We start from the raw sequence: 13,217 nt of genomic DNA, 5'->3' as shown, positions 1-13,217 counted from the left end.
TTGTTATAACTCTGCCAAACATTTATGTACAAACTACATTTTTTTCCTGCAAGGTATCTGCTTTAAGGCAGGTCTTTTTTTCAGCTGAAATATAAAACAAATATACATATAAATATATATGTAAGTGTATATATATGTATATATATACACACATATACTAAAACAAACTAAGGAAAAAACCCAGGAAGTTAGCTTCCTTGTAAAGGGATTCTGTGGAAAAATCTCTGCTTTTCTATGTTTAAAAAAAATCTCCCTAACTGCTTGAACAGATTTTATACTCTCAGATTTTACTTCCAATAAGGTGTCAGGGAATTACCTTTCAGAAGATTCGTCAGGACAGAATAAGAAGGTTGAATTACAGCTAAAAATTTGCCAAAATAAAACCAAAAAAACCCCCAACAACAAAACAAAACAAAAAACAAAAAAACAAACAAACAAAAAAAAAAACCAAAAAAAACAAACACCAAAAAAACCCCTTAAAATTCATTAGCCCCTTCCCCCAAGAATTTAATAAATTCAAAGCTCAACAGGCATCTGCTGAAATTTAGGCAGCTAAAGTTTCCAAAATATCCTTGGTAGATGTTTTTTTCAACCCTATGCTGTAGTTTCACACCACAATGGCTCCAGAAACTAAACCAGGATAGGAAATCTATGTACCTTATTTACCACCACCTGCTCCCTTCCATGTGTCTCAGCCTCTATATCCCAACTCATTGACTTTTCAGTGTAGAAATGCATACAGTGCCAGGCTGTACTCCTTTGTGCTTTCTTTCACTTTGGGGGTATTATTTCAGATATTCTTCACAGAATGGCCCCACATCAATTGCCCCTGTACAGAAAAGAAGTACCATCAAGGAAAAAGAACTTCCTAAATCAGTGCAGAGGGAGTACTACTCCTTTTGTCACCAGACTCCATGCACATTTTCCCTACAAATTCCTGCCGCACATCCTCCATTCCAGGACTGCCTGAGGTTTGGCCAAACCTGCCCTGCATTTAAGGCTCACAGCTAGAACAGCCTGGGACTGGTACCATGGGTACAGGGACTGTATCCTCCTCCTCAGTACAGACAGTATCCACCAACCATGATTCCCATTACCTCCATAGTGCCCTGACAGCACGGGTGATAATGAACAGAGTGGATGCTAACTGCACAGGAGACAAAAGCAGCATTAGTGGGGCTTTTTTGGGCAAGGGATAAACAGGAGGTCACATTCCCTAACTCCTCCTCTGCCATCATCCCTGCAGAGGCTCCCTGACCATATCCTGCATCACCCTCAGAACAAAGAATGTGTATTTTGGCAGTGCAGCGGACACACATGAAGACGGTGCCCATAACCAAAGTGGAGCTACCAAATGATGGCCATCAGCCAGGCAAAGATGCTTTTCCAGCGAGCCACTGAGGGAAGAGCTGTGGTCTGCAGAGGGTAGACACAGCAGGCAATGTGCTGAGGGACAGGTGAGCTCTGAGCTGCTGATGGGGGCCATGAAAAAGGTGGAGAAAAAGCAAGAAAAAGGGGAAATCTGAGAGCTGGTAGAAGCTGTTTTGACTTAAAGACGAAACTCAAGGGAAAGGACCGGTAAGGGACACATAGAGCTGCCAGCTCTCCAGGCCCAGAGGTCTTGCTGTGGGACACTGGCTCTCAGAACAATGCTGCTGTAACTGCAGCAAGCCACTGAGAGGACGGGGGAAAGAAAGCTAAATGAAATAATTGAAAATACATGAGAAAAGAACAAAAGAGAAGCAGGATTTGCAGCAGGGAAATGACAAAGTCATTTGAGTAACAGAGTATACAAGACAACATAATGAAGACTGCAGGGAAAAGGGACTGCACCAGAAGTAAATGTGACAGGTGGGAAAACAAGGAAAACTGGATAGTACCTGGCAGATGTAAAAAGAATGAAGACATAAGAAGGACAGACCTATAGAGCTTAGTACATTTTCTTTATGGTCCTTCATTTCAATCTCATTTTCCTGGCAGTTAATTTACATTGTGTATCTGGGTGGAAAGAAGTGCCTTCTAAATACCAAGTTTTACATCACCTTAGGAGGCCACCCTGGGTTCTGCAGTTTAGCAACTGTTGAGGCTGGTGAAATTTTATATATATTTATAAGTTCCCAGAGTACCCAGAGACCATCCAGCAGACAGAGAGCTTATCAACTATTTAGAGAATTGTCCTTGAAAAAAATACTTTTTTTTTTCCAAGTTGACAATTACATGTAATGCTGTTGAAGAATGAGGCCGATGTTTCATACGGAGCGGTATTTGTTTATGCAAAATATAGTGATATTTGTATCCAAGAAGCATTTCTGGACAGAAAAAAAAAAAAAAAGTTGGAGTGAATGTTCTTTTCCTAAGTCAAAATGGAAGATTTCCAAAGTGGACCACCGGGGGAGCTGTTCACTGAAGCAGCATTATGGGCTGTCAAAAAGCAGCTCTGAGAGGTAGGACAAGGGTAGGGAAGAAAAGGGAGAGGAGAAAACAATAGGGTTCGTGACACATGGGGACTGATGGCCCTGGGAGCAGTTAAACAGGGCATGTCAGCTTAGCTAAGGGATATTCTGGTTTTAGTGGATGAACTACTGAACAAAGTTGGGAAACGAAAGCAATTTGAATAAATAAATAAATAAAATCAAGGCTGAACTCTGACCAAAACAAAAGCCCTATTCACTGAACAGAGAGCAGCATGAAGGAGGAGGAAGAAAAAAGTTATCATAAGCTGTTAATTCACTTAGGCTGTAATAAAATTCTGATTTAATACAGAATGTTCTCAGGAGTATTTGCTTACTTGCTGCTACTTCTGCACTTCTCCATCCCCCAAGAAAATTCATCCCCTGGCGCAAGTTAGAAAACTCACAAGTCAGAATTGAATATTAAACAGTACCAGACAATTAAAACAAAAAAGGAGAAAGAAGGCATCAGAATTCAATTCTAGGAACACTTTTATCAGCCCAAACCAAATAAAATGCATCAAGCTACCCAATAAGAGTAAGAGAAAATAAAAAAGCAGTTACCAGCTCAAATCAAAGAAGCTAGTTTATATTCCCTCTCCTTCATTTTTTGACAACATGTACTGCTTCATTGTGAAAGCTGCCTTCAGTGAAATCAGCACAAAAGCTCACCCAGAGTAAAGCCATAATCTGTGTGAATCAAACTGGGAAGGAAGATTTGACCCTGGAATATAAATCCCTATAAAATTTGGAGGTGGCAGAGTGTGTTGCTCTGTGCTGATGAGCTGCTGCAAGCCAACCCCACAGACCCAGCAGCACAGACTTTGGAGCACCAGGTCTCATCTGGAACAAGGCCCTTAGGAGAGGGTGACATGACCTTCAACACATGACATGAGCACCACCTGCCAAGGTATTGTAACCCCAGAAAGAACAGCAGCTTCAGCACCTAATATCCACTGCAGACCTCATCCAGAGAGATCAAGGGAGTCCTTGAAAGTATTAATTCACTTTCTATTGCAATTGGAAGAATCATCGATCAAAAAGAACTCACTTAAGCTGCCTTGTTCAGTGGCATCACTGTTATTCTGCAGAGACAGACAGAACAAGTCTAAGCTCACTAGAGTTGTGCAAGCATCAAGATGCCACCAAGATGCCATCAAGAGTTTCAGAAACCAAAGTGTGTCAGCTCTCACAGGACACCATTGATGAAGAGGACTCACTTAAGAAAGAATTGCTGAGACTGGATTGGTGGGACATTATGGAGCTCTTAAAAGAAATGGGATCATTATTCCACTTAAAGGATATCCAGAAGCACCTCACTTACTTATCCCTGCAGACAAAAGAAGGCTCTAGTATGAGATACTGGATTGGGAGCTGGGAAATTAGAAGCCTGGAAAGTCCTGTGTTTCCAGGTTGATTGATTCAGAGCAGCCCTCTCACAATATTTGGATTCACTTTTGAAGAGCATGAGAAGAATATAACAGGTATTTCAAAGACCACAATAAAAGGAAAACCCAATGAGTGAGACCATGAATGAGCTTCTTAAGAAAATGAAAGATAAAACAGGTCAGCAAGATTAAAATTATAAGTACTAAGTAAAGCCTAGAAAGTAATTCATTATTATTTAAATGAAAGTGATGAGATTATTTCCAGTTGCTAAGATCTGTTTAAAATCCATTAAAAATAGATCTAACAAACAGGTACAAGTAGAAACTTGGCTTCATATCCACAAAACTACTGAAGATGATGATGACTGATCAGAAGGGACAATTGGTCTGTGTTTCCAAATGGGCATATGCAGAGGGTGAATATACCTGTGATTGAGGCAGGAATGGTTTACCTTATTTTGAGATTGTACCATGCTTAAACACAGCGAGGTGCTACCACTGGGACAGTCAAGAATAAAGGCCCTCATTGCAGATTATCACCATCACCTGCCTATTTATCTAAAATGATTATTTACATTATGAAAAAGACTACAAATTCAGAAACACATGACCGACTTAAATCACTAGAACTGCACAACCCCACTTACCTAGCAGTCAAGCAGAACTGCTGCTGATATAGCACAAATTCCCAATGTGAGCAGAAATCTGAAAATCACCCTCTCAGGGCAGACTCTACCAAGACACTTTGCCATAGTATGTGTATGTTGCCCTCAGCAAGAAATCCATCAACAACATTATGAAACTTCACAGGAGAATTTAAAAAAGGAAAAAAGTCCAGTTGAAAGTTGTGAACAGTTCTCTTCTACACAATAAGTTCAAGAAACATTGCAACAACTGTATGAGATCAATTACTAAAAGAACTGAAGCAGAAGTCTGAAAATACTATGCAAGACAGTAGAAAAAATGCTCCAAGAGGAAAATCTCAGTCAATATGGGAAAGCACAGTAGTTTAACGATCCAGAAGCAAGAGGTCCCAATAAATGTGTCTTAATGGTCATGTACATGTATACATGTAAGGTGTAATCCAAAAGGAAAAAACCAACAGCTAGAGCAAGTTGCTGAAATTACAGTCGCACTGAGGATAAAAAGCAGGCTAAGGAAAAAAATCAACCTATAAAATAAACTTAACACTAACCAGATATAACATGGGCATAGGCAAACATCAACCAACAACTATACAGAGTATTTTAACCATTAATTGCATGAAATTTTGGAGTAGTCAGAGAAGTCGTATGAGATAAAAACCCCAAAAACTGTGTTTGAGAGCTAAACTGCTTCATACACCATTCAATGACAATATCCTACAACTGCAAACACACAACATTGCATTGGAGACAAACAATGCTCTGTCAAGGGATAAAGAACCCCAGGACCTGGAATCCTTTTGAACCTTCAAGAATTTCCAGTGCTTTGACACCATTTTGTTGAGATATCAGCCTGTGGGGAAGCCAAAATTCAATGTCGAGAAGGTAAGGACAAAGTCCTATGGATCGTGAAAAATCATGCCTGCAGCTGAATCGATTCCAATGCATTTTAGATCCTGACTAAAATCACAATGGGGAAGACTTCTTATGTAAGAGCAGGTGGGCCAGGGAAAGTAAATTAATTAATTGTAAATTAATGGATTTTGTATATTGACTAGAAATAGAGAATTGTTTTTTTAAATATATCTGGGTTACACACTTTATTCTGTTCTATGAAAAGGCCAGCTAGGGAATTTTTGTTCAAGGGATATTGATAGATTATGTGATATGGGAAAATACCATGGCAATGCTGACCATGAGGCTTTACAAAGCGTCACAGTTACCTGAAGAAAGAAAGAAAAAAGGTCAACTGAAATCTACAGAGGGAAGCAGAAGACAGGACATAAGAAAACGAGGAACTCTCCTGTCCAAAGAAACAACTGTACTCTGTGGAAAGAAACAGGTCAAGTGGTCCAGGCAAGAAAGCTAGCCAGAAAAAAAAAAAAGGACAGAAATATCTGTGAACTGAAAAGTCATCCTCAATCCTCATAAGCTCTGGAGAAACCCAGGCCAAAATACATTTTCAGAGAAAATCAAAGTTCAGAAAGAAATTTCCTAGTGAAGAAACTTAAAAGACTGTCAGGAAAATGTTTCATTTCCATATAATTGCTGCTAGAGATCTCCACATCTCCTTAAAGAAACATGTGTGTCATATGTATTTCTCCCAACCCTTCAGCTCACAGCAACAAACCCTGAGCAAAATTCTGCACCAGTGGCTGGGCTCCACATTTACTGCATTGGCCTAAGGATCCCATTGTTTAGAAAAACTATAAATAAATACACATAAGTTCATAAATACATATTGATATATTGGACACATTTGTACAAATATGTGCTCCTAAGAATCATCAAAAACATGTTACTTTCATACTCTACCCTTTGCTCTAAAACAGATTTTCAGTGAACAAAAACAATATTTAAGACTACGGTTTAAAATAAACATGCACATTTCTAAATTATTGCAATGCTTCAATACCACCTAAACCAGCAGCTCACTAAAATTGATCATGATTAATATGATAGTATGATGTCTTTAAGCTCACTGTACTGTATGAATGGCAATTCTACTCATTTAGTAAAATCTGGTTTTATGAGAGAGCCTGAGCTATAAGCAAGTCAGTTATGATATAATAAGCGTTCTTCAGAGATGAAGCAACACTGGTAGATTGCTACAAACTTAGCTAAAGAGACTCATTATCTGTACAAAATCTTCTTCTCATAGATAACTAGTTTCACTGATCAAAAGGCTTATTTTGAAAAGCCCAATTATAAAGACTGGGCTTTAGAATCAAGACAAGAATAATTTAATGACCCAGTTTTGGTTTTAGCACAACAAAAATGATCCAGTGGGTTTCATCTTTGTAAACCGTCACTTTTATCTTGAAAGATAACTTCTAACAGCTGATCACTGAGGTTATCTTGTGACAGTTAAGCTAGTCTGTTTACTTCTGTAGGTTTTGAATACTTAACCTCAAGATGCAAAATAAACCTACTCTCCATGTAGGCAGATCTTAGACCTGCCACTGACCCTTTCTGAAGCTTTCCGCTTCTACCAAAATTTGGTATTGATTACCAACTTAAGACACAGAACTGGCACAAAATCTTTAGAACTGTTACCACAATATTGCAGAAAAAATTTATACATCAAGCACAGCAACACCTGGTTTAGACAGCTTACATTACCTGAATAATGCTGAAAGAACATCCATGCAGAACTTGTTGCAGTCTACCCCAGTTTACTTATCAGGCTTGTCAGAAACTAAATTCTATTAGATAAGAGTTTGATATCAAACTTACTTTTTACTACTTACTGAGTTGGAGATTTTTGGGTATTTTTTTACTGAGTCAAGGCAAACCAGACAAGGAGACATATGTGTAATAGATAAGCATGAATATAAGCCATGTCTACCACTAAACAGAGCACAACAACTAAAATATGAATAGTTAAAGCATAAGGAAACTTTTAATACAGAAAACCAATACAACAAGTACCAATGCTGTAACCTCCACAGCTGCAGCCTTGAATACATTTTCTCAGAGTTTTGTAGCTCTTGAACTGGTGCTGAATGATTACCCTGTTTGCAAGAAAGAAAATCTGGCTTCCAGAGATGCTATAGCACCAAAAGGTGGACAATCAGAATTTGTCTCTGTCAACTTATGCCCAAGATAGAAAAATATGACAACTACAAAATATGCTTTCTGAAGGCACTTGGAAAAACATTTTGGAGGTTCATGGAGAATAATATGTGGTTTCAAATTTTTGTAGACCAAATTAACTTCTATGTCTTCAATCTTTTTAATGGACTTTCTTAAAAAGTTGCATTCTGCCATAGAAAGAATACTCGGAAGGAAAATGTTATTCCTACTAAGCATACACAAGTAGGAAAAAATAACAATTTTACATATTTTATTTGGAAGGCCTTCTGCTGAGATTATAATATTTGTTCTTTTCACCAGAGAATCTCTCTGCTGAGATTCAATAGACAACATAGGGTGCATAAAATCCAAAATATGAGTGTACACAGAGTCTAATAAAACCTGCTAGATCTTTTTCACTTACAAGACTGATGTAAGGACATCGAGAAGTAAAGTAAGTTTTTTCAAGTCTGTGTAAGCACAATAATTTGAAATGCTTCATTTTCAAAAAAATGTTCCAAGGACTAGAAATACATGATCATGACACATGTACAGTGTAAAAGAGACTCAAACTCCAGCATCCTGTCTGAGTAGGTAAGGAAAAACACCTTCTATAACTTGCCCGGAGAAAACAGTGGTTAGTCCTTACCATCCATTCTCTGCTGGGGAGCTGGCCAGGGGCTCATCCTGTGCTATGCCATGCCATTCCATTCCCAGGCCACACCCAGATCCACCTCTGCCCAGGAGAAGCTGGTACTACCAGGGAACAACCACCCCTTCTCATCCCCTTTTTTATTTTATTCCTAAGAGCAGGCTGGCAGGCACAACGTTTGGGTGCTGGACAATTAGCAAAAGCAGCAGGGGGATGCTTACCAATAAACACCCAGATTTGAGGTTAAGCAGCTGTAAATCTGCATTAATCTTTTCAGGAATTCAGCTATTTACAAAAGCTTTTAAAGAGCAAATAAAAGAAGGGAGGGAAGAAGAGACAGGAGAGGAGCCGATCTGTCCTTACCTTCACACTGCTTCCCTTCCCCTTTGTAGCCTGGCTTGCAGATGCATTTGTAGGATTTTGGTGTGTTTTGACAAATTGCATCGATGTGACAGTCATCTGTAGCTTCTGCGCACTCATCAACATCTGGAAGCACAGAAGGAACCCCAAGGGGACAGATAAGAAGGGAGACCTGAGACACAAAACACCAAGGATTGATACTCCCCTTGAAGCTGTTTGCCTGCCTGTGTTCCCAGTGTTATGCTGGAAATGAGAACATCTGAGGATAAATAACTAATCCAGACAACGTGATATTCTCCTTAAGTAACTTATAAGCACTGCTCCACGGAGCTGGAGGGACGCGGTCTCACATTTCTGCACTAGGAATGAAATACTTAGACACTAGAAATTAGCTTCTGCTGTTTAAGTTTGGTACTGGAGACCAAACATCTTAGTAAAACAAGAGAATGCTTAAATTACCTAGAAGAGGAGAAAAAAGGACCACTTGCATGTTCTAACACAGAGATTTTCTTAATTTATAAAGACAGACCCTAGTTTAAATAAACTATGGTGGTGGGGGAATGCAAAAAAGAAATATTTGAACAGCAAAACCACATTAATACTTTTTACTGAGAAGCAAAAAAAATAAATAAATGGAAGACCATATGAAACTCGGTAAGGTAGAGCAGAGGAAAGCAACCTGCAATAACATCATCTACTTGGACTAACACTCATTTAGAAGGAAAAAAGTCCCAGCAGTTGTGGGGGGCGCCTTACTGGGTAAGTCTGGCTCTGAAAGAGAAGACCCAGACTGCTCTTCTTGTTTTCAGAGTAGGAAGCAAACATTACAGTGACGGACATTCGTTCTGTACCCCGGACTTCAAGAGGATGGGGAGGGAGGAGGATGAGACAGATTCGAGATCTGATAGTCGTGGCAATATTAATGAAGTGAGCACGGTAGAAAACCAACTCCGACCTATTCAGGGATGGGATGTGCTGGGAACATGGGAACACTCACAGCCCTGCCTAAGCTGCCCCGCCCCCCGCACTGCCCACAGCCGCTCCCGACGCGAGGGGCTGCGGTGGCACCGCGCACCGGGCACGGCCGCCGTGGTACCAACCCCGCACCTCGCACGGGGCTCCTCCCAGTCACGGCACAGCCACATCTGGGGCTCCCGGGAGGACACGGGCACGCAGGCAAGGAAGCGGGTGAGCAGCCGGAGAGGGACCCGCAGAGCTGCACAGAACACAGCCCCCGCTTTACTGGTGAGGAAGGACCGAGGAGACAGGGGTGCTGCGGAGGGAGGCAGGCGGGCATCCAGCGAGAGGAAGGGGCAGTCGGTTTCGTGCCAATTAGATTAACACATCCTCCAAAAGGTGCATTAAAATGAAAACAGTTTTTATTGTTAGCTTGAAATCCTAACGCTAATTATTTCAGAAGTGCTCACTCAGCCATCTCCAGTGATAACACACGGATCCTTCAAAGTCATCGGGAACAGGAGGGAGCTATTTAGAGAGCGGAGAATAAGCAGACATTGTAGCATGGCACACAGCAGAGAACTTCTCTGAGAGGTGCAGACCGGGGCGGCCCCGCGGGGCACCTCTGGAATCGCAGGGAGAGAATTGCCCGGACTTTGTATTGTTGTTGTAGAGGCTTTTTTTTTTTTTTTTTTTTTTTTTTGTCTTAAGAAAGAAGGGAACAGAATACCGACCGTCGTAATTTTCCGGACTAAGGCAGAGCTGCTGTAGTCTGTTGCCTTCTTTCTTGTCCATTCGTTTATTTTTACCAGTGAGCCAGTTCAGATCTCGCTATGATTTACATGAATTAGCTTAGGTGTTGCCCAGATCAGGCACAGATTCAGTTAAGCACAAAGAGAAAAGAAGTTGTTTGTGGGGTTTTCTCTGTTTTTTTCTTTTTTTAATGCTTTGGTTCATACTTTTGAGTCATTAAACCGGCACCCATCTCCCATCAAGATCAGCAAAAGTGACAGCTGGACTCTTTATAATGCCGTCAAAAATTCAAACTGCATTGAGCCAAGGGGGACATTTCACAGCAACCAGAGGATGCCTGGGAGTCAGGCGTGAATGCCAATGAGTCAAATGAAAGGGCAAAACCAAGTATGAGCCCCTGCTCTGCTCCACATCTCACATTGCATTACTCGAACTTTAAGAACTTCTAGGCTGACTTCGTTCATTTTGTTAGATTTAAACTCCTCTATTTGAGGACCGGGGATTTTTTTCCACACCCTCCTCCCGCCCCCGCCTGCCCCCGCTCGTACTTCACCTTAAAAGATTTCTCCACGCACAACTTCAAAACCTGCACGCATTTCTTTCAGAAATCACTTTGGGCTTGCACTATTCCAAAGCAGATAAGATGGGGGGTGGGGAGGGTGTTTGATTTTTGGTTTGGTTTTTGTAAACACCGAAGCAAAGACAAAGTATAATTACAGCTATTAAGCTGATACGAGCGCCGTTGTTATAAACACCAGGTCTTTGAGTTAATGCGCAGACAGGGAAAACCTGTGAAGATATCCCAGCTAATGCTTGCTCTGCGGAGTCTCCAGGGCTCAGCACAGACTTATCTCGTAGGCACTCAAGGAAAAGTAACTTTTTCTTCCCCATCTCTCCCGGCAGAAATCCCTCGGCTGCGGCTGTGTCAAACACGCGAGAGAACGCCTCCCCACCGCAACTTCCAACTCCCTCGGCGCTGCGAGCAGCGAGAAGTGACCTCCCCCTGAACACCTTACAGCGGGCAGAGGAGAGCGGACAGACACGGTCCCCCCGGGGCCGCTGCTCCGCGCCGCCCGCGCCCGGGGAAGGCGGCACGGCGGCGGAGCCCCCTCTTCTTACCTGCGCCCCCGCTGCCTCCCGCCAACCTGCCGGCCCAGGCGAGAGCGAAAAGCAAACAGCAGCGCCGCGAAAAGCAAACAGTGCCCATGATAATGATGCGATCCCCGGTGCCTGTCTGCGATAAGGGACGCGCTCGGGGCCGGCCGCGCGGAGCCGCCGGCGCTGACGCCCTGACAGCGCCCCGCTGATTCGCCGGGGCTCCCGCGGCGGGGGCGGTGCCGGTGCCGGGGCGGGCCGGGGGCAGAGCCTCCCCCGCGCCCCGCCGTCCCGGGGAGGGGATGCTCGGGCGGTGGGGAGCCGGTCCCTGCCCGGGCGGTGCCTGCTGGCAGGGCAGGGCAGGGCAGAGCGGCCCGGCCCGGCCCGGCCCGGCGCGCTCTGCCCCGACAGGTAGGGCCGGCAGGGACCTCCAAGGGACCCCGCAGCATCGCCACTCTCCGCGCTGCGCCCCCCCGCGCCCGGGGGCGGCGCTGCGGACGCCGCCAGGGGACGGACGGACACCCCCACGCAGCGGCTGTGAGGGCAGACAGGCCGGCGGACACTGCCCATCTCCTTGGCAACCGCGGCCAAGGGATCCTTCCTCCTTCTCGGGTTCAGGCTAAAAGACAACTTCTCCCCCCCGTTGCCCTGCCTATGTCCTAGCTTCGGCTACCTCCGCTCCCGCTTGCCACGGGTCATCCCCAGACGCTGGCTTCCTCCAGCGTTTTAAGGACTTTGCTGCGAGGCAGGTGCGCCTTTCCAGCCCTAGGTTTGCTCTTCCAAACCCTTCACTCAGGCCAGCCACAGCTCACTAAGTGATCCCTGCGGCCCTGGCCCGGTCCGGCGGAGATGCTCTCCCCAAAATCGCTGCAGACAGACATGTGAGTGTCATTGCCACCACTACCTTGGAGGCCAAAATCCTTCACTTTTAAACCCAAACATTAGACATTTCTCCCCTCGGAAGCAAGCTCAATGACCCTAAACTCTTTCAGACTGTCCTTAAAGGACTGAAATGTCTAGTAGACAGCCCTTGTTATTCCCGTGTCACCCCTCTTGGCTTTACACCTTTCTTTCACAGGTCTCCCACCGCTGAACTGCTTTGCTGCTTTAGGTTGTTTCAACTCCTAATTCGCCTGAGAGGCTGTCTGTCTGTCGTGTATGAGTTCCACTTGTTGTCTGGAAGATAAATACACCCTGTCAAAGCTTTAGATGCCTCTTTTTCACAAGTTCCTCCCATATGTACGTGTATGTCAGTACAATACACATGACCAGAAAGTAGCACTATTAAGTACTTTTAAGCTTGAAGCGATGGGAAGGAAATGTAAGAAAAGTTGCTTAGCCTAGCTGCGTGTTTAGTAAAACTCCGCACCACGGTCCTTATCCTCCAATAAAACTAAATCACTACTGCACGGTGCCAAAGCTGTTTGCTTTCTGCGTGTTTACACCTCTACTTTGAGCATTCCCGTCCCTAATCCCTTAGGATTAGAGCTACTGCTATGTTAAATCCGGACTCTTATTTTTTTGTGTGTGCGTGTGTGACCCGGCTGAGGTGCAGCAGTGAATTCCATGCCCGGCTCTTCCATGGATACACCACGGCGCGTCAGTGCCGCGGAGGTCCCCAAAGGGAACACACGGTACCTTGGAGCGCCACCTCGCGACCCTCACGGCACAGCCACCCCAGGGCCGTTCTTTTGCAAGATTTTGGAAGAAGGAGTTTTGTCCTAGGTGGAAAGTAAGACTAAAATCCCCCCCCCCCCCATTTGTTTCTTTTTAAGTATTCCACAACTGCCCTTTTCATTAAATTTTCATGGAATCATATTAAAATTTATCACGGGATAAATAA

General features: G+C 43.6%; 1 protein-coding gene across 1 annotated transcript in view; it reads right to left on the bottom strand.

The window, feature by feature from the left end:
• Positions 1-11,486, bottom strand: part of SCUBE1 (signal peptide, CUB domain and EGF like domain containing 1) — a 185,764-nt gene extending 174,278 nt beyond the window's left edge. Inside the window, exons 1-2 of the mRNA XM_062490920.1 lie at positions 11,399-11,486; positions 8,573-8,695 (exon numbers count right to left, since the gene is read on the bottom strand). Coding sequence (XP_062346904.1) covers positions 8,573-8,695; positions 11,399-11,486 — 211 coding nt within the window. The remainder of the gene's footprint in view (positions 1-8,572; positions 8,696-11,398) is intronic.
• Between the last annotated feature and the right edge of the window lie 1,731 nt (positions 11,487-13,217).

Source organism: Cinclus cinclus, chromosome 4, assembly GCF_963662255.1.
Source record: "Cinclus cinclus chromosome 4, bCinCin1.1, whole genome shotgun sequence".
Taxonomy (NCBI): Eukaryota; Metazoa; Chordata; class Aves; order Passeriformes; family Cinclidae; genus Cinclus; species Cinclus cinclus.
This window is presented reverse-complemented; position numbering and strand designations above follow the sequence as displayed.